This window comes from Lacerta agilis, chromosome 9 (genome assembly GCF_009819535.1).
Source record: "Lacerta agilis isolate rLacAgi1 chromosome 9, rLacAgi1.pri, whole genome shotgun sequence".
In the NCBI taxonomy this organism is placed as follows: Eukaryota; Metazoa; Chordata; class Lepidosauria; order Squamata; family Lacertidae; genus Lacerta; species Lacerta agilis.
In genome coordinates, this window is record NC_046320.1 from 40,368,075 (window position 1) to 40,390,536 (window position 22,462).

Sequence of the window (22,462 nt, forward strand, 5' to 3'; positions counted from 1 at the left end):
GTGCTTCCTGCAGAAAGTCTCCAGGACTAGACATATATAAAGTCCTGGAGGACTGCATCCAGCCCCCAGGCCTGAGGTTCCCCATGGATTTCAGCTATGCAGTAGTATCCTAAGCCTGCCCACTCAGACCTAAGTCCCATTCAAGTTTAATGAGACTTATTGGTTATTGTTATTGTGATAGGGATTTTGTGTTCTCATTGCAGTAAACCGCCCTGGCATCTTTGGAGGTATATAAATTAAATAAATAATAATCCCAAGCATGCATGCGCTAAATCCCACCCCCTGCAAACAAACGGGTTCGTTCGAGCTATCTTCTCCCTTGAGGCTGCCTTGTGGGTGGGGGGGGCAGTTGGGCAATTTTAGACGGGGGCACACAGAGTGCCACCCTAGATGGAAGATGCATTTCCTCAGGATGCAGCAAGCTAGTCAGTAAGTCAGTGTGTGTGCAAGAGAGAGAGAAGAAGGATCATAAAAGCCTACCAAGCCGAGCCAGTTTGCTGCTGGGCGCAAAGAACAACTGTACATACAAGAGCTGGCCCGCGGTCGCCGCCAGGAGCCCCCCTCATAGCTGTCAAGTCTCCCTTTTTTTGCGGGAAACTCCCTTATTCCAAGCTGTTTCCCGCTGCTATCCCTGATTTTTTATATCCCTTAAATTTCCCTTATTTCAAAGGGAATGTTCCTCTCCCCAGGCACATCTCTACCCTGTGGCACCAGTGGCACAGGGAACCAGGGCCGGGCAGCAAGCTGAGTGTCCGGGAAGGAGAGTTGGAGTCCGGGGAGAGCAGAGCTTCTCCCCCTCTGCAATCCTAGAGCGCCGCTGAACGAGGAGGAGAAGCCAGAGGAGGAGGAGAGTCCACCACCCACCCACCTCCCCTCCTGCACAGCTGGAGGACCCACGTTCCTCAACATCCGGCTGCCGAACACGCGCCAAGTATGAGGAGCGAGGAGAGAGCCACGTCAGAGACCCTTAAAAGTTCTCCTGGATCTGAAAGCGAGCTATCGTGCAGCGCAGGAGAAAAACACAGAGAGGTGGGCTCCGTGGGTTGCCCATGAAACCACCTGGACATTTAACTCCCACCCCACCCGACCCGCACGCGCCTCTTTCTCGCTCCATCGCCCCCATCATCTTTGCAGGGACAGCAAGAGCCGTGCGGCTCATCCAGGGAAGGAGGGTGGGGCAAAGCAGGCAGAGACATGAGGAGATGGCGAGGGAGGCTTTTTTATGGGGTGACGTAGAAAGCTTTCTCTCCTTCCTCCGGTAGGTCTCTAACCCCCACCCCCACCCCTAGATTTGTTCCCGGTGAGTTCTGGCACCCCTTTCTCTAGAAAAATAGCACTGGGAGGACATTAAGCATCATATTGTTTTGTCTACGTAGTAGGCAGAAGACCAGAGGCCTGCCTTAAAAGGAGTGGTGAGGGATTTTGTTGTCCCAGAGTGGTTGCAACTCAATGTTCTTCTCTGAGGGGTTGTCCACACTGGGGTTTAATGGGAATTTAATGTTGCTTATGTTTCTGTTTATTTAGCAATGCCCTCATGATGCCATTCCCCACTCAGCCCCTATCTCACACATTCTCACTTGTAAATCGGGTTTTCCCAATCTGAGAAAAAGCCTAAAATGGGGAACAGTGTGTGTGTTGCCAAACCAGTCAGGGCCGAAGGGATTGGGATGGTTCTGACAAGAGGAGATAGGTGAGAAGCCGGTTGCAAATTATGGTTCCCCCCCCCATCCTGCTTTATAGGTGTAGAGGTCTCTTACCTGTAAGAGAGAACCTTTTGGGAATGGCACATGCAGAAAGAGAGGAGCGAAATCCATCCATCCATTTGTCCAAAAATAGCAGATCAAGAATTAATATTTGCTTTCCTTTTTATTGTATTGCCATCTGCCGGCCATTCCTTGAAACTACAGGCTGGGATTTAATCAGTGCCAAATTTATGTATAGGCTAAGTAGGCTGAAGCCTAGGGCCTCTAAATCTAGGGGGCCTCGCCAGCCCTCCTGCTCCCCAAGACTTCATGTGAGGGCAGGACAACGGGGCCCTCTAAATCTAGGGAGCCTCGCCAGCCTCCCCGCTCTCCAGTGCCGCAGTCTCCCCTCTCCCAAAATTGTAAACCCAAGACTTCATGCAAGGGCAGGGCAACTCAGGCCCAGCAACTATTAGACTCAGGGCTACACAGTGGGGCCCAATTTGAAGCAGTGGGGCGCAACTTGATTTTTTTTTGTAGGGCCCCAGTTCACACCCAGAGTCTGCAAAATCTTATAGATATAAATAAAATCCATCTAGATTGCCTTGGTGCAGGGGCCCCCTTAGGAGCGGCCCAAGTTCCCCCCAAACCCTGAGACAATAAGCCCAGCCACCTTTTATTCACAGTTGCATAAGCACTGCACTACAGCATGGCCTGCACCCAATGTTGTTTTTGTACAATCTTGTTTGTCCTCAGTAAACAAAATTATATTATCAACGTATACAAGCAGAAAAGTTGTTTTTCTTCATTTGCAAGGAATCATACAAAACAAAGTGGCACTAATAAAGAAATGTTCGAGTGTGGCAACAGAAAGCAAACTAAAAATGCTTTTGCAATATCAAAGTTACAGGAAAACTGGTGCTATTAACAGTAATCCTTCTGATTGGTTAATTGGTTTGGCAACTTCCAGGCACATGATGTGTGATGCTAATTATTTCCCCCAAGAGTTAAATGATAACTGATCAGAGGCAGCTACTGGAGAGCTATGAGATTCAGGTGAGGGTCAGATGACTTGTCAATCCCAGCAGGTATATAAGAGGACGACCCGGCCTGCGGCCTGCCCAGGCCTAGCCCATCTCTTTCTATTCCCGTACATTGTTGCCAACGGAGTGCGACTATGCTCAAATTGACAAAGAGGCATGTGCCATTCCCTCTGATGCAGATCTGAGATATATATATATAGGGTGGGGGGGTTGCACATGTGCCCATCAAGCTGTGTGTGGTGCTGTCAGGAGGAGGTCGTGCAAATGCTGCGCGTTGTGCAGAATGGGAATATTTAGGTGCAATGTTCTATCCATGGATGCAGCTTGTAGAGGGGAATTTTGAGAGGGCGAGGGAGCATGGGTCCGCTGTGGGGAGCGGAGCGCATTTCGTGCGCACGGGTGCCTGTCTGCAGAAGGGATCTGTGCTGCGGAGCTGTTGTGGAAAATGCCTATGTTGTTGTGTTGACAGGTGTGCAAAGGAGGGGTGCATAAGCTAAAGGTATCTGTCTATATGGCCTTTCCAAATGCCAGGTTGTGCAGTCAGCTGGGGCCTGTAAAAAGCCAGGCCGGGAGCCACCTTAACTTGAGGCTGCATAGGCCTTGTGGTGCATGTGATTCAGATTATATTCAGTTGAACCTCTGGTTACAAAGTTGACATTTTTTTTTAGCAATGCCCCCCTAGTGAGCCTTATTTTGTTCACTTCTTTTTATTTCGAGGCAGTGCGCACCTATGTTTGTGGAACTGCAAACCTTTCCAGTCATATGTTACTCCAGTCAAATCCCACATATGAATGTGGGGAAAGATGGTGGTGTGTAGCCTGGTGTAAACTAATTTGTAGCCTGGGGGGGGGGGGATTACCAAGGCGTGGACTGTCCCTGAGAACCGTAGACTGTCCCCGGGACAGGTGAAGGTGCTGATCCCTTATTTTCAAATCCGAAACTTGACAGCTATGGCTCCCCTCGCGCCCAACACCCCTTCGGCAGAGGCGCCTCAGGTGCCCGAGCATGTGCAGAAGGGGTGGCCGAAGGCCGCCCTCGCGCGTAGCGCCGGGGAGGAGGCTGGGGAAGAGGAGGAGGAGGGCGGGCAGCCGAGGCTGTATCGCTCGGGCGCAGATCCCTCCCTCCGTCCCTCCTCGTGTCTCCTCCCCCGGCGTTGGGCGGCTGCTGCTGCTGCTGCTGCTTCGAGCGAGCAGCCCTCCCTCTCCGTCTCTCCCTCTCTCCCTCCGCCTCCTCGCGAGCTGGTTTTCTCCTGGCTGTTGCTGCCGCCGCCGCCGCCGCTGCCGGCTGTTTTCCTCCCGCCGCTGTTTCGGCCTGAGAGAGGGGAGAGCGGCGGCGACGTGACGCTTCCCTTTGACACATAAACAAGGTAAGGCGGGAGGGAGGCACCGGGGGGTGGGGGGAAGGCGGCGATAGAAAAGAGAAGGGCTGAGCCCCGGGGGTCACTCGGCTGCTCCTCTGCCCCCGACGCGCTCCTGTCCGTCGGAGGCGACGTTGCGGGAGCTCTTTCGGCCCGCGGAGAAATGGCAGCGGGAGCTCCGGGGCTGAAACCCGGCCTCGGCGGCGGCTGAGGGACATAGACCCCTCGCTTCGCCCGCCCCGCTTGAGGAGCGGATGGGCCCGTAGATGGGAAGTCGAGGGACCGAGGTCTCTCTCTCTCTCTCCCCCCCCCCCATCATTAGGGTCGACCTCATCGGGAAGACCGGAGTTTTTTGGGGGGGGGAGGGGAGATAATTGGTCTCTTGTCCTCGCACCCGTGTCTTTTCCCCCTCTTCACGTTTGTGATCTGGAAGCACGAACAGGGCAAGGCGGGCAAAGGGACGCCAGGCGCAAGGCTGGAAAATCCCCGAAGGGATCCCCTTCAGTTGCATGGGGCGGGGGGAGGGGGAGACCCTGCTCTTGTCAGTGCCATCCCTCCATCGGCTTATATAAATGTGTGTGTGTGTGTGTGTGTGTGTGTGTGTGTGTGTGTGTGTAAATGGAAGTCTTTACGGGTCAGGGGAGGGAGGCTGGGCATAGACTGGCCCTGGAAAGTCCCCTCGGAGTCCTTGCGGGACCCCTCCCTCTCCTCGCCGAGCGATTGTGCAATTGTGTATGCTGCGTGCAAGTGGAGGGGAATGGCAACGGGGAAAGGAAATCCTCTGAGGGATGTGCGATTAAACCAAGGGAAAGCTGGTCTGTCAGGTTTTTATTTTTTTGGCTCTTGTCTGGGGCTGGATGGAGTGCAGAAACAGTGTCCTCTTCTCTCTCTCTCTCTCCCCCCTCCCCCAACAAAATAACCCATTTGAATATTTGCGGGATACACGAGTCGTGGCGGTGCTGGGGAGAGACATCGGAAGGAATTGCCTACAAAGCGCAAAAGGGAATCTGAAAAAACACTGTACTAGAAAGTCGTCCCACCCCCCGCCATCCGTGCTGGCTCGGCTTTGTTGATGGTTCTGGGAAGGGAGGGGATGTGTGGGGTGGTAAGCAAGGCCATCGCCGCCGCCGCTGCCTGGAAGGGAGGCAGCTCCATCCGCGCGTCCCCTGTCAGTTGGGATGGCTCTGCTGGCCTCTCCGCCCTCCCCCGCAAGCCTTTACTTTCAGTTTCTGGTGTCGAGGTTGCCTCCCTTTCCCGGATAAGACTTGCATATGCACATCCTTGGTGGAGCGTCGGTTAAGGCTGCTTCTGTTATCAGAGCTCTTTCCTTAAGGCTGCTTCTGTTATCAGAGCTCTTTCCTTCGTGGCTGTGAAATATAGATCCCCCCCCCATCTCTCTCTCTCTCTCTCTCTCTCTCTCTCTCTCTCTCTCTCTCTCTCTCCCCCCTCCTCCTTAAACAAAACAAAACAACCTTGTACCCGCGTGGCTTACAAATATTTTCCACGTCTACGAAGAACGGATGTGGAGCACTGGCCTCTGCACGTGACGGTATTTTAAGGGAGGAGCTGTTGTAAATATGTCCTGACATGTTCTCTTAGCTGTTTGATAGAGGTTCTTTATTAGTCGAGTAGTTCGATGAAGCGATGGCTTGCCTTTGTTGTTGTTGGTGGTGGTCATGGGACCTGAGAGAGAATTCTCACTTCTTCTAAATGACCTAGTACTACTGGTAACTAAAAGGAACCGGTAGTCCTTAGTTTCTGGAAGGAGGTGGGAGATTAGCACCTCATATGGTTGCAACTCTTTTCAGTTGTCCTTATTTTGTGGGACTTGTTTCCTGGAAGTACTTACTTATATCCACATGTTGCTGAAGTAAATTGTAAAAGATTGAGACAAGAAATCATAATGAAAGTGGACCTCTTTATTGTATGTTTAAATTATATGTTAAAGAGGATGAAAAGAAATTTTTTGAACTAGATGTAAGATGACAAGAGACTTGAATTTCCAAGTAATTATTAGTTGTTTAGAATGCAGGCTGTGCAAGAGATGTATCAGCTATAGCATATAGACACACAAATACTTAGTGTTAAATTTCATGGCAGTTGTATTTGTGGTGTTGACATTGATCTCTATTATTTTAATTTTTCAAGTGCTACTGGAATATTTGGATGGAACAAAATGCATCTGGCTCTTAAGGATATTCTGCAAAATCATGTGTCAGCATGTGTATAAAACTATTTGTGAGGCTGATTTATCAAGCAATTAGAGCAATTTTAAAAGAAACTTTAAGTCCAGTTTTCTTGTCCTTGTTAATGTGATTCACATGTTTGCATCTTTTTCTGTTGCTCTTGTGTTTGTATCAGTATATACTGGTTTTTTTTAAAAAATATTATTATTAGTTAAAACAAACCATTATGAACATTATCTGTATACCTTGGGCAGAAATGAACCATAAATTGATTGTTGGATCCAGACTTACACTTGGGTCCCAACGAAATCATTTAGTCACAGTATAATTCTTACTGAAATCAATGGAACTTGAATGCAGCCCAGCTTTGGTACAGGAGTGGGACCTTCCTGTCTGGGGGAGCCATCTCTCTCCAGTCCTTGGGACTCTCCCTAGGTCATGCCTCTGACTGGCCCTGCTATTGGACCTCCCCAACAGCTTTACTTGATCGGAATGTGTCCTTGAACTGTGAGGATGCTTCTTGCTTGTTTAGACGGGGTTGGAGAGAAAAGTTAATAGAAACCACTGACTTTTGTGCAGCTTAGTGTAAGGGTCGCATCTGTTATGCTACCCATTCCCCACCCCCACACATGCAAGTTTGCCCACAGGGAAAAGGGCCCCACAATTGCTTCCGTAGATACCAGCTAAAATGATAACTTTTTCATCCCAACCGCAACTGGTAGTAGGTGTGTGCATGTACATATGATGACCTTACAGAGAGCAGGACAAGAGTTCTATCTTTCTCCTGCTTCCTGATCTCGGTGGCTTTTGATACCATTGGCCATGGTACCCTGCTGGACTGGCTCTGTGGAATGGGAACTGGGGTGGGGGGTTTGGCGGCAACACTGTATTACAGTGATTCTGGTCCAACCTTCGGGACAACGTACCGGGAGAGTGCTTTTCAGCCACTTGAAATTTACACTAAGAGGTGCCACAGGACACTATTCTCCAGCACTGCTGAATGTTTGCATGAACCTGCTGCAAGCGGTCATTGGAATTTTTGGCCAAGGTGCCAATCAGTATGTTGATAATACTAATCTCTGTTTCTCTATAACACCCGAATCAAGAAAGGCTGTGTGGGCCTGGACTGGTGCCTGGATGCAGTGGTGGGAAGTATGAGGGGAAATAAATAGAGCTTGAATCTGAGCACGACAGAGGTATTGGTTGAGTGGCTCCTGTGTCTGAGAAATTGGACACTTGACTGCCCTTGACAGGGTTGCACTCCCCCTGAGGGAGCAGATACAGTTTGGGGGTGTTTCTGGATCCAGTTTTGTCACATAGGTAGCCTCCGTGGTTAGAAACACCCTTTACCAGTTGCAACTGGTGCAACTGGACTGGGAGAGCTTGACCACAGTAGTTCAGGCATTGGTGACTTCAAGATTGGATTACTGCAATGCAGGCTATTTGGAGCTTCCCTTGTGCTTCATCTGCAGTTAGTGCAAAATGCTACAGCATTGTTGTGGACAGGAGTGAGACCCTGACAGCATATAACACCACTGCTTATAAATCTATGCTGGTTCCCTGTTGCTACTGGGCGAAATTCAAGGTGTTACTATTAGGATTGCCGTATTCTATATATGCTCACTGAACCACTATGATATGCAGAACGGGCAATGTTAAAGGTGCCATGCAATACCTGTTCCACACTTGTAAGAAATGGATATTTTAGTGTGGTCGCACCTATATTTGGAACTCTTTGCTTATGGACACCAGGTGCCTTTGCTATACTCTTTTTGGCACCTGTTTAAAACATATTTGTTTAGGGAAGCCTAATCAGACATGTGGAAATTATACACATTTTATCTATTTAGCTATTGTTGATTTTAATTCATCTTTTGAATGTTTTATATACTTGTTTGTAACTTTTTTTGCAAACAAATTTTAATGTTTTTGTGAACCTCTTAGAGGGTTTTTTTAAATAAAAAAACAAGCAGTGTGTCTAGATACAATTTTCTGAATATTAAAGTAATCATCAGATAGTGTCTGACACTGAAATGCAATTCTCCTTGTGTTATATCTATGCAGTTTTGCAATCATCTTGAAATACATCTTTATTACCTTGGTATATCATTGTGGCAGTATTCTTCAGTCTTAGCATACCCAAGACCGACCTTTAATCCCAACCTGTAATATGAGGACCCAGTTTACATTATTTATTGCATATGTCTTTCTTTTTCTCTAGGATGGTCAGGTGCAAATGAGAATAGCAGGGCTCCTGCAACTTTAACAGCTGTGTAGAAGGGGGAGATTTCAGCAGATGTAACTTGCAGGGATGAGAGAAGCTGCACTGCTGAAATTATCTCTGCTCTCTGGAGCTACAGGAGTCTGATAACTCTTATATTTGTTAAAACCTAAACAACAACAAAAAGGCAACAGTACAGGTACCACTGGTACAAGCTGCCTTTGATTCCCAAACCACCAGTCATCTGTAGGAATGAAAACAATAGCTATTAATTTGAATACCCTGCATTTAGAAATGAAAAACAGAAGACTGCAGTGGGCCTCAACTTTTTATATAAAACCAAATCCAATTATCTATAGTCAACAGGCAGTACACACACACTCTCTTTTCGCTCTCTCTGTGTGTCTTTAAAGTTTCTGTGTGGTTAAGTTTGACCTTGTACTTGCAGGGTACATGCTGCTTTCAAGTTTTTAACAAAAGATAAGGTATATAGCTAATAAAAATGATTTGACTTAACAAAAGAGCTAAAGTCCCACTGTCTTCAAAAAACAAGCTACAGTACTTAACTGCCTTTTGGGGAAAATGAATCTAAAATAAGGGGAGGCAATGTTATTTCTATGGGTTTTATATAAAGCTCAGTGTCATTTTCTTTGCTTTTTTGCATTATAATTGTAGCCAATTATTTGTCAGCTGGTCATTCTTGGGGAGAAGTCATAATGATGTGTATACGGACTATGGACTTCATTTTAATTTACTTTTTGTTACTGTCTTTTTCCGTGTATAAGACTAGGTTTCCCCCCTTAAAATTAATGTCAAAAATTAGGGGGTGTCTTATACACAGATACATCTCCCCCCCATTTTCTTAAACGTGAGTCTCCAAAAATAGAGGGCGTCTTATACATGGGGGCATCTTATAGATGGAAAAATACGACATTTCATTTACATGGTCTTTGTCAGAGATGTGAAATTTCTGGAGATTTTGAATGAGTGAACAAACTTGCTATTTTTTCTAGAAAAAACTTTCTATGCGGTAATATCAAACCCTCATCTCTGTTTCTTATCTCAAGGATATGAAAATCATTGTTCATAATGTATGTAGTAGTTGCCATGTAAAATACTAATTTGAAACATCTGGTTTCTTGTATTTATGGAATAAAGTATACTTTTTTGGTCGTACAGTGCAATCCAGTTTAGCCCCTTTAAATCCCAGTGGTTTCAAAGGGATATAAAATCCTTTAAATTTTGCATGTATAAAACATTTGTTTTATTTGAACACTTAGTTACAAATATACCCAGTGTCTGAAATAGACCTGCACAAGGATGCATTCTAACAGCCCCAAGCCTATGTATCGTATTCAGCAACAAGCCCTGCTTGGCCTGTAATCTCTGTAGATTTACATGAGAGTAAGTCCTGTTGAGCATGGTGGTAGTTACTTCGGAGCATAAATGCGTGTCTTTTGCCAGCTGGCAAATAGGAAAAAAATAAAATGTGCAAATAGACACACTCATTACTGTGGTAAACAAAAAGGAAGGTCACATTCTTTTTGGCTCAGGACTGTTGAGCAGAAATGAAAAAAAAAACCTATTTTTTCAAAGAGGAAAACAAAAATGGAACATCCACATAATGCATTTATGTAATTACATTATCCCCCCCCCACAGCTATGTACCTTCCAAGATGGTATAACATGCATCTGATGAAGTGGACTTTAATCCACAAATGTTTGTTAGTCTTTAGGGTACCACAAGACTTTGAAACTTCACTCTAAATCATCAGTAATGATGAAAAAATGGCTCTCTCCTACAGAAGCTCATGTCTTTGTTATTCTTTTGCATTAGCAGAGTAACAAAGCCACCCCTCTGAAAATAGCTATACTTTCATTCTGAAAGAAAAAAAATATTTGAGTGTTCTTTGTCCCCGCTGCCTCACACAGTTGGACTATAAGGGTAAATGTGTGTTCTAACTTTTCTCATCCCTGTCTTGTTTTTAGTATCTTCCTCTACCAATGCAGATGAAAAGTTAAACCTAAAATATTATGCATATATTGATAGCAACACATTGTCATGACTGGTTCTGGTGATTGCTGTCTTCCTGTGTAAAACAGGCTTCCACATCTTGAGATGGTCCACCATTGGAGACTGATCCACTTAGGTCAACTTGGCCATTTGGTTTAGTGAGGAGTAGTGTAAAATTAAACTTCCTGAGCAGTGCTGTTGAAAGACTGGCTGAATCTGATGGATCATGCAGTGGAGTCTTTGCAGGCCCATGAGTTGAGTGATGTCAGCAATGATACCTACCTTTTTGGCCACAATTATATCACCTGAATCACATCCAGTGGGTTTCTTCTGGTTAGTGAAGGGTCTTCTATGCCAATAATGTTCTCTTCCAAAAGGTGAGCCAGTGATGATCTCCGTCCTTTCTTAGTTCTATGCTGTGACTTGAGCACAACAATTCTTTTAAGGGTACTGGTTGCCTGATACTGTGAAGGCCACTCCACATACCTTGACTCTCATGGATATTAAAGCTCAGTTAGGAACAACCAATAGATTGTGTAATGTCTCCCTAGAGAGCAGGATAGTGATCTATTAGTCCTTAAGAAGGTAGTGGTTTGTCACTTTCTCAAGAAGTCATCATTATTTGTATTTGGTTTTTATGCAGGTTTGTGTCTCAAGCAGTACACTTTAACTGTTTGTGTTTATTATGAATAATGTCTAGATCAGTGGTTCCCAAATACCGGTAGCTAAGTACTGTAGATGCCCTGTTTTTTAAAAGCCAAGCCATGGACCCTATATTTTTGAAAATTGTGAAATTTCTAGGGTAGTTTTTGTTATATAAGTGGTGCCACAGATCCCCTGGGTGGGTTGCGTGGACCACCAATTGGGAACCACTGGCCTAGCTAATTCTCATAAACACAGTAAGTAAAATAATATATAAGTATGCAGTGATGATTTAACTACCTTTAGACTTGTCTGCATCTAGCTTCCCTTTTCCTGGAGAAGCGTTGGGAGTATGTGATTGCAGTAGGAGATTATCTTCATCCTGAGTTTGATGGGGCAATGCGGGAGTGTTGATAGTAGGGAGTGTTGATAGTAGTCAAATGCTCAGCAGCTTTTGGTGTTGCAGATGCTGCTAATTATGCTGTTTTGCAATGGCTTCAGTGCTTAGATGGGGTAATGAGTTTTTTCTCCAGTGGTTCAAATCTTTTGTATCTGTTAAATGCAGAATGTGGTTACTAGGGATGCTACTTCAGCCCCCTAGACATTTTGTTGCTCAGTCCCAAGTGGATTGGTATTGGTTCTGATTTTGTTTGACATCCATACGAAACTACTGGGTGAGATAATTTGCAGTGTTGGAATGGTGCATCATCAACAGGCTGACATCTAATACTATATTTTAGTCACTGAACACCTAGGTGTTTCTATGTCTGTTCAGAATCAGTGTCTGGAAGCAGTGTATAGTGGGTCAGGTGGAGGAGGGTACATTCAGCATGTGCGTGACGGCTGACACGTGTGCCTTTTTCAGCACCGCAAGGGTGCTTATGTGTCCCGCTGACGTGCATGGGGCCTCTAAATGCAACCCCTGCATAAATGGGAAGTTGCCAGTATCTCCAAGCAAACATTAATATTACTTTTACTCTATTTCCCCTATAGATTTCTTAGTGGATTTTAATGGCTCATGCAAACTGAAGCCTGTGTGAGTTACAAAAAAGGATTTAGTCTTCAAAAAATAGTCATGAATAATTTGATGTTGTTCCCACAAATGCTAATTGCACTTACTGAGAGAACAGTTGTGTCTGACATTGAGGAACTCACCTTGGGCTTTGCATCACTTGGGGGCAACCAGAAGCCATAAAAGGCACCAGAATTGTATCTCCTCTGCTTCAACAGATCTTGTGTAGTGTAAACAGTGTGGAGCTTGATAACTTCGATTCTTTTCCCTTTGAGGGTATTGCTCAGGAAAGGGGGAGATGAAAACATCTTGTCTTGCATGATGTATTGACAAAATTTGATCGCTCAGTCACACTTACTTCAGAAGAATCCAGGATATGGATTAATAACCACTCTTGAGTCCCGGCTGCAGGGATTATTCCTTGCTAACTCAGACTAACTGTAGAGGAAGAAAAAGGAACACAGCATGCTTTTCCAGCAGCATGTGAAGTTGTCCCTCAGGCTAAGGAGTCCAATAGGCTCTTGTATTCAAATCTTTACCTGCCTACTGATAGTCTGATCATATTCAAGTATACTAAAAAAAAAAGCCAGTCTGAGTTCGACAATGGGGCTTACTCTATGCATATCACATGCTAAGATTCCAGCATAGAACCCACCTTCTTCAAGTTTCTTTCTGAGTAGCGTTTGGAAGCACATGTTTTTAAAATTGCTATTTCCTCTTTAGGAGCAGATTTTACACAAATAAAGTGTAGCCATAACTATCTCCTCAGCTGATTATCCATGCAGACTATTAAGCATGCCTTCAAAGAATCATCCTTTGTTGCTTCATTCTTCCTGGCCTTACAACTCCAGTCAGACCATAGATAACTAGAGCTTCATTAACATGTGACCCCAAAATTTTGGGTCCCCTCCAAACTGATGCCAAAGTTTTGTGCTAGTTTTGTGCCACCAATTCCATATTTTGTGCTGCCCCCAAACTGAGTAATTGACACTCAAACCGGGGGCCAAAAGTATACCTCAAAATACATTACTGTATGTTCACATTAGTGGCTTAGAACACAGTGAGGTACCCCCCCCCTACATTTCAGGCCACATTTGTATGGTGGTGGTGGTCACATCAGAGAGGGGGCAGATATGTTTTCACCCAAAATGGACAATGTTTTGGGTTCCCTAGCTGTTGCAACTCCCTCAGAACTCACATTAAGCTGTCATCTGTGCATGTGTGACAGCTGCTAGCGTATTTCACATTACTGCTTGCTTCTCATCCAGTTTTCTAGCTGGATTAAAGCTGGTTTGAGATAAAACATATCAAACAGCATTATTTGTTAATAAACTATAGGACTGGTATAAATTGTGGCAAATGTGTTAATGCACCTTCAAAAACTAGCAGTTCAAATGCACTGTATTATTATAATATAATATAACATATACTATCAAATTTATATTATTTTAGTTGTTTCTCTTTCAAAGTAACGGAAAGTGACTTACATTAAAAGATGCATGTGGAAAAAACAGTAATGTGAACATATGCTAGCTGTAAGCATCTCTCTTGACTTCCAGACATACTTCCCAGAGAATAGGCCATCTTTAGGCACCTGATTAAGAAGATACAGTATGTATGTACCCAAATGGCAAAACTGTTAAGAACAAATTATCTGCTGGTTTTTGTGTGTGTGGCATTTTGTCAACTTCTATTGCTGAGATGGCAAGTAATCTGGGTTTTTTTTAATGTATCCCCTGTGCTTGTTGCTGGTTTGGAAATTTGATCTATTTTAAAGGTAGTATGTATTTTTAAGAGTGAGAAAGCTATTGGAATATCAGGAAATATGTGAATTTTATCTCTTTTCCCCTTCCATCTTACTATGTTTTTAGTAGAGGGAAAAACTGTGTTATTATTTATTTATAAAATATTTATATACTGGAGTATTGTAAAAATATATCGCAGCAGTTTATAACAATATAAAAACATAAAATTGAACATTAACATAATAAAAAGTTAAAAGCAAATTAAAAGCAAAAAGAAATTAACAACAAGCATCAGTAGACCATTTTTGGGGATGTATCCTTAATTGCCTGCCTACGCTATTCCTGGCAGAATAGAAAAGTTTTCAGCAGGTGTTTAAAAGTTGGCACAGAAGGTACCTGCTGATGTGAACAGAGCTACTTAAGTTGTACTCCCCCTACCTTCCAGCATGTGCCAGGGGAAGAGATCAAAACTACTGGTATCAGCTTCCAGGTTTAAACTAATCACCACTTGCTACATAGACCTGCAATTAGTTTAAATTGTGGTTTATTCAAACAGGACAAGACAACAAAGCGTTGTAGAAACTTAAAAGACTTTTGTGGGCTTCAGATGTACTTTATGCAGTGCTTTTCTTCTGGGGAGGGGATGCAGGGGTACACATACCCCTAAACATTTTGTAAATCTTTGAACTTTTGTCCATTTACTGTATTTATTTTTCCTAATTTGAACTATAAAATGGTGATTTTCTTGAATCAAAATGAGAGTACCCCTAAACAAGCCCTGACTTTATGTAGTTTTATCCTGAGTTAAAGGCAGCATGTGTGTGTGTTTGTTTGTGTATGTAAAAATGGAAAGGGTGAATTTGGTGTGTATCGTCCCTCACCAGACCAGAAACAAAAAAGCGTAACCCCTTGCAAAGTTGTTGTCCCGCTTTTATTTTCAGATTAGAATGGTACACAAGGAAAGTGAAAAGTTGCAAGGATCAGCAGTTACATAAGAAATCAAAGGAATTGCTAGGCAAGAGCTAAGACATAGAACCAACAAGCAACAAGCTCCCTACACCTTCCTTTTCAATGAAGGAATGCCCGCTACACATCATTTAGCGTGGCAAGCAAATGGGCATTCCTCCTCATGGGCTGGCTACCTGAGGTTTGTACACACTGATGTCCCTGTGTTCTAGGTGACAGAGATGAGGACGGTGCCAGCTTGGCATCTTATTTACTCCCAGCTCCCTTCCATGAAGGGAGGGCACTGGAGGGTGCTCCTCAGCAGCAGAAGCTAAGGAGGTGCATGTCCCAGTGGTAACAGGAGGGACATCTGAGAGTTTCCATGAGCAACTCTCAAAGAGCAGCTCTCAACCCCCTAACCAGTTGGAATCCTCTGCTGGATCAGACATCTCTTGGGATTCAGAATCCATGACCACCACCCTACTGGGACCCTCTCCAGCGTCCTCTAGCTTTCACTCCTCAAGCTCCTCCCACTCTTCAGGGTCCGACCACACTCTCCAGCATACCTCCACAAACTCCTGACAAACTCATGACAGTTGTGTACTTCTGGAAGCAATGAAGGGGTTACTGATAAAGAACTCTAATGACCAAACATTTAGCTTCAAATTTCAATTGGAATTTCCTGCATAAGTTTGAACCCTAACTACAGTGCAGAATTGTGTATGCAAAACTGAAAAGAAAACTGCCCAGAATTAAACAATAGTGGGATTGACTGAATCTTGCATTTTGTGACAGCATCTTAGCCACTGTTTTCAGAAAGGTGTGGGAATGATTTTTGTTTTCCTCTGACGTCACTGTTTACAATCTCCATCCAGAAAATCTCACAGATGTGTGTATATGTGTGTACCATTCTAATCTGAAAATAAAAGCGGGACAACAACTTTGCAAGGGGTTACACTTTTTTGTTTCTGGTCTGGTGAGGGACGATACACACCAAATTCACCCTTTCCAGTTCTTAGCAGGCTCCTTTTAGCTGCTCTCCTTAAGTGCTTTTGGTTTTCAGTTTAAGATCTTTTAAAAAATATTGAAGTTAAGATCTCAGCATTCTGATTTGTAGTGAGCCCAAGTTGCTTTTTCCAAAAAGTTTAGTAACCAAAGAATTGTGCAAGATTACTTGTGCAAGGCAATAGGCTATGTCATTGCTACTCAAAGTGATGGTCCATGGACCAGTGATGGTTCACAAGGCATTGGTTGCCAGTCCACAACAACTCCACTGCCGCCCAGGCTGGATGGGACACTTCCGGGACCAAATATGATACTAGCCTCTGGCACATTGGGGTTGGGGGAAATGTCAGACATAAAATAGTCCAGTGCTTCTCAAACCATGTGTCTTCTCATACATACCCTCTAAAATGTATTACAGAGGAGCTACTTTATTCCACAAGATTGCTTGTGTTCGTAAACTAGAAAACATTTTGGGATGTGTAAACAAACTGGTCATTATAAAGCAATGTTGACGGCTTCCCAAATAATTCATTATATCCAGATTTAATACAATTCTTGTTGTTGAATTTTGTAGAAGGTCAATCACCCCCATTAACTACATGTTTTTTATTAATTTGTCAGCTATGGAATCAGCAATTGCAACAGAACACTAGAAGTTCAAAATTGGGATCTTAATTGTATAGGAAGAAAGTGACTATGTGAAAGTGAGATAGAAAAGAGAAATTTAGATGCATGTTATTTGGAGAGTTGGGGAACTGAACTGGAACAGTTCATTCTGATTAATGTATACTTGTGGAATTGTATAATACAGTTTTCTTAAAATTAGTGAAATCTGCATACTTATCTAATCAGCTGAAACATAGTTGTAAAATAATGTTTCCACACAGATATTATTATTATTGGTTTTTTGTTGTTTTGTTTTGTAAAGTAGGTGTCTGCTGTGGGGACATTGAGGGTGTCCAAATGGAGAAGCAGGATAGGTGTTAGTCTTTACTAATTGTAGTGTGTTTCATAACCCTGAATTCCTTTAAGCAAGGAGTGTGCATATGCAACTTCATGCATGCTACCAGGGAATATGCCTGGCAGTAAAGGGTAGTGCTCAGACACTAGCCCTGGGCCTGCTGTGACAGGAAATTGTCTTGCACAGCATGCTTCTCCTCTAGTCAACACAGTAAACTGTCAGATTGGACAACAGTAGGAAGGATGTACTAACAGGCTTCTTGGGGGCCTCTTGGCCATCACCTTTAATTGCTTCAGCAGCAACAGGCAACTGGCTTCTGCTCCTGAAGCAAGTAGGTAAGGAGAATTGGGTTCAGAATAAATTCCTATTTTACCTGCTCTTTCTGAGCTCGGTTTTGCTTTCCCTGTTCCTTTTTAATACAGAAGAGACAGCCTCCCTTTGCTGCTGATGCAGTTGCAATAGGGGTGGCAGGGATTCGTGTTGGGAGTCCTTTATCCTTCCCTTTTGTAAATGGCAAGCTTTGTAATTAGAATTTCATTGAAGACAGTGTGGTTGGTATTAAAGTATTTTAAAAATATGTAAGAATATAGGGGAAACCTTATGAAGAACATCAGTAGTACATCCAGCTCAGTGCTCTACACCAAACAGTGGCTAGATAAGACTGCTTGGTTTCATGTGCACAGAATATGAATAATTTGGCATTTATTTATTGAAAAGTCTGTAGGTCAGGTCGCAGCTACTGTATGACTTTAATAAAAGCAACAATTTATGAACATGTAGCTCCTGAAATAATAACAAGGCATGAAAAACATAAGCTAAACAAGGATAGCTGAGAATTGAAGTAATTCTGTATAGTTAAACTTATTGCAAGGGGATGATTTCTCCACATAAGTATAAACTTTGGAACTGTCATGTGATGGCAAACAGATGCAGGTTCCTCAGCCTTGTGCCCTCCAGGTTCAACTCCCATCATCCCTGACCTTTGGCTATGCTGGCTGTGGCTGATGGGACTTCTTGTCCAAAACATATGGAGGGCACCAGATTAAGGAAGGCTACATTTAACAAATGACAGCTGTATTATTTGATCATATTAGTGTCAACTGATGCCCTATTTTCATGTACAGTCGTAATACATTACTATAAGCTATAGCATTAAAAATAGTTGCATATACCAATGTTTTTTATGCTCCCTCTTTCAGGATTTGTGGCACCAGAAGGGAAGAAGTTTGATTTTGCACAGATTCTACTTGGTTTATGAAATTCCTGTATCTCAAGCTTTCTGTGTTACCAGTTAACATCACTGAGAAGATTTACATATTTTGCTACTAGCCTTCTAATCTTCCCAGGGAATGCACCATGACATCAGCAGCAGTTGACAGTGGAGGCTCAGGTCTTGAGTTTGACAGCAATGGAGTACAAATTCAAGGCCAGGTCAGAAAATGATGTACAACCTTTCTTGATGTGATCTTTGTAAATGCTAAATGTGGATACAAATGAAACATGTAATGGGAGAGGATTATGGCCTAGTTCATGCTCAGAGAGAAAAGAGAACTGTTGTGTCAGATAGATTACAGGTTTTGACTTGGGCGAATGTGCCTCAGAGCATTTATTTGAATGTAAGTGTTAGATTCATTAAAATAACTTGGTATTTAGAACAGGCTCTGAAGCCATATGTGGGCCATGAGAATTACTGCAGTTTTTGAAAAACAAGAACTTGCCTACCTTACTTCCAAGATAAGTTGGTAATTACACACATCTGTTAAAAACATTCAAATACGTGTGCAAGGTAAAGGAATGAGCAGTGATGAAAAGCCCAGATCTGAGCTACATGTTTATCACATTGAAACTGATAGGACTTTAAATTGTGGAACTTTGGACTAAACCCTTAATGTCATTTCTAGTTATTTCTGTAATACTGTCATTTCTAGTTATTTCTATAATAAAATATCTAGGTAAATACCAAAGTTCATGGAAATGATAGGCTGCTTGTTAACTAAATGCAACAATGTTTGCATACTGTGGTTCATGGTGTGTTTCTGATGAGCCTTGTTTTAGTGGTTGATACATTGTATCTGTCTCTAACCCTCTCCACCCCATTCTGCCTACAGATATACCCAAATTTATTTGTAATCCTTTAAATACATACTTTTTTATTTAATATTCTATGAAATACATCGTCACTAAAGGGAAAATGGAAGGGATTATTTGGATTAGGATGGCAACACATTCTTTTACTGTGCTCTACAGGAGAATGAGCCAGTCTCTGAATATCCAGCAGTGATTGTAGAGCCAGTACCAAGTGCCAGAGTCGAACAAGGATATGCTGCACAGATCTTTGTTTATGATGATGAAACTTATCTTCTTCAAGATGTTGCAGAAGAACAGGAAATCGAGACGGAAACTGTGAAAACAGGTAAACCTCTTTTCTTATTTTTTTTTTTGCTAAGGATGCAAGCATTAATCAACTGGTATGCATCACTACTGTTTTAATTGCACATTATGATTTCCCCTTCCATTTAATGGGAACAGCTAATGAAAAGGAGATGGGGAGGAGGCAGGTCACTTGAAGGGAAAATTTATATATATATGCTCAACCAAGTAACATCATTATTATATCATTTTACAATGCAAGTAAATTATATGGATACAGGGTATCATTCCCAAACATAGCAAAAATTGAATATGTAAGATTCATTAGTGTGATGAGGTTCCAGCTTTTTCAAAGCAATCTGAGTTTGGCAGTGCTATACTCTTCCTCCGTTGCCAGTTATCGTTTCTGCTGCAGTTAGTAGATCAGCTGCCGTTTCCAGATCTGATTCAAATAATCCAATAAGAATACATTTAGTAGAAAATATCCTGTCTTTAGGCTTGTTGCTCTGCATATTGCACAAATGTGCTAACTTATATTTCCTGTATAAAATCTGAATAAGCTTAGGATATATATCAGTCCAGTAGATAGCTTGCCTCCTAGGGTAAGATTTATGAGGTTTCCCTTTTAATAATGAAAACCATGGCTATCAAGACAACAGTACTCATTTAATCAGTGTCAATATGGTTCAACCTGCTTTTGGAGGAGGGCAAGGGAAGGGGATGTGAAAAACTAGTTGGTGTTACTATGGTAGGAACTACTTCACATTCCCTTATGACATGAAATGAAAATGTCAAATGTGAACTCTTAGTGGAGATTTGCACTTCTATAAAGAAAGTGCTAAAAAGCTGTTTCCTTTGGTATCCTCAATACACCTTCATTTATGCTTTTCAATGCATAAGCAAGACTTAAATTAATAACTCAATGTATTGGTCAAAAGCAAGGCAGTGAATTGATTAGGACTATAAATTAAATTTTAATGAGATAATTCTTCGTTGCTGTCTTGATTGATTTTTAGCACTCTAAATATACTTTATGGAGAAGAAAGTTCCACTGGCATTTGTGGCTCTATTTCTATATTATGCTTCTATTATAAATGTGCTAAAAGACTAGTGTACTCATAGAAAGTATGGCTGGCTTATAAATCTATTTTGACTTAGTACAATGAGTCTATAAATCTGCATTTATTTATTCATGAGTGAATTTATAAATGGCCAGCATTTTAAAAATTGTGTAACAATGTACAATAAAATCCTTATAATATCATAAAATACACAACAAATGGCCAACACGGAATCAAATTCATTCTTTATAAATGCTTAACCAAAGAAATGCAGGTGTAATGAAATATCAAAATATAGGTACCTGTCTGATTTCAATTAGAACAGTGTTTTATAGTACTGATGCCACTATGCTAAAACTTTGTGTAGAAATGAACTGTTTAGGTTAATTTGTGATAACTGGAACAGTTGGGAAGGATTCTCTAAGTGACTTCTGTAATCTGAGTGGTGTGTAAGGTATAAGGTGCTCCTTTGGGTAACTTGGATCTAGGTTGTTTAGGGATTTGTAAACTAACAGTAATACCTTGAGCTTAGCTTGGAAATGTATTGCCATTAGTAAGATTTGGATTTGTTCTAGTTCAACAAAGTATCAACAATTAAATATCTGTTTAATTCCTTTCACTTAGTCGTGTGATCAGTTATGGTCTCTTGATAGAAAAAAACATGAGAATTGCTTGCTTGATCAGGCCAATGGCCCATCTGGTCCAGCATTCAGTTCTCACAGTGGCCAACCAGATGCCTGTGGGAAACCAGCAAGCAGGATTTGAGCAGAAGAGCACTCTTCTGTGGTTTCCAGCATCTGGCATTCAGAAGCATTGCTGGTGGATCTTCACCAAAATGGCATACTCCAGATTCCAGAGTTAGCTAAGATTTGTAATTTACTCAAGATCCAGCAACAGTGGCGGGCTTTGGGTATTATGGTGTCATGTGCAAGGCCAAAATCCCACTCCCAAAGGCACCCAGCTTTGAGAAGGAGGATCCAGTCAGAGCCTCACACTTCCTTCCCAAATTCCAGCGCCTTGCTTACCAGGATTTGAGCCGGCATCCCCTTGGCTCAGCTCCCGGTGTGTGCGCACCACTCACACAGCCCTAAATCCACCCCTGCCAGCAAGCCTGGTCCCAGCCAACACTCTCCTCGTCCCATCATGCAACATGCCATGCTAATTTCAAAAATTCTCGAGACATAAAGAGGAACTTGTGATATAATACGGAGAGGATGCTGCTAGAAATGAGGTGGTGAGAAAACTGGCTATATGAACTAGCCACGCACAACTCTAGATTGTGCCCTTGGACTGGAAGACAGAGGCAGCACACCTTTGAATACTAGTCATTAGGGAACAGCAGTGGGAAAGGGCTGTGGCAGTTGTGTCCTCATACGTATCTGGTTGGCTAGTGTGGGAAACAGGATGCTAGACTAGATAGGTCTTTGGTCTGATACAACAGGGTTGGCCTTTAAAATCTCTCTCTTCCCTTCTCTAAAGTTGCATCACTTTAGTTACTGCTTTGAGGTAAGCTAGTAAGAATCCTGAAAAACACTATTGAAGGAAAATACTTCTTTATATCTATAACAGCTACTATTGTGCTTCACTTAGGTCAAATGGTGTCACCAATTTCTTAGATATTTCTTCTGTATGAAGCAAGGTTATAGGTTCTGGCATAACTATGGCTAGCGTTTGAAGAACCACACACCCAAGAGAGCCCTTGAGCTTCTCAAGCAGCACTTCTGCATGCTGTATTGCAAATTTATTATGAAACTGAGAGGGAAATATCAAAAGTAGTTTGTGATATGGCATGGAGTGGGTGGCTCCTTTTCAAAGGAATAAATTCCACTGGGTGTGTACAAATGGTATGCTTGGAGTTCCTTTTTTCTATAGTAGGCTTTCTAAAAATAATTATGTTTGAACCTTAAGTGGGTTTATAAAAGTTATTCCAAAAGTTAAAAATGTATTTGAACGTACTGTTTTATTGTATAGAATCATAGAATAATGGAGTTGTAAGGGATCCCAAGGGTCATCTATTCCAATCTCCTGTAGTGCAGGAATCCTGCCCACAGTCATCCCTACTTAGGTGGGCTTGAACTACCGGTACCAACCTTCTGGTTAACAGCAAGATGCACTGATCCATTGTGCCACTGGGGGCAATAAAGGAGTATTCTGTAGCACACACCCAAAAGACATGTTCATATTAGAACATGGACAGTAAAAAAAATCTTCTTTTAAG

At 42.6% G+C, this 22,462-nt stretch overlaps 1 protein-coding gene across 1 annotated transcript in view; it reads left to right on the top strand.

The window, feature by feature from the left end:
* Positions 1-3,935: 3,935 nt before the first annotated feature.
* Positions 3,936-22,462, top strand: part of ELF2 (E74 like ETS transcription factor 2) — a 40,013-nt gene continuing 21,486 nt past the window's right edge. The window contains exons 1-3 of the mRNA XM_033161170.1: positions 3,936-4,091; positions 18,013-18,244; positions 19,061-19,226. Of these exons, the coding sequence (XP_033017061.1) occupies positions 18,170-18,244; positions 19,061-19,226 (241 nt within the window). The 5' untranslated portion in view covers positions 3,936-4,091; positions 18,013-18,169. The remainder of the gene's footprint in view (positions 4,092-18,012; positions 18,245-19,060; positions 19,227-22,462) is intronic.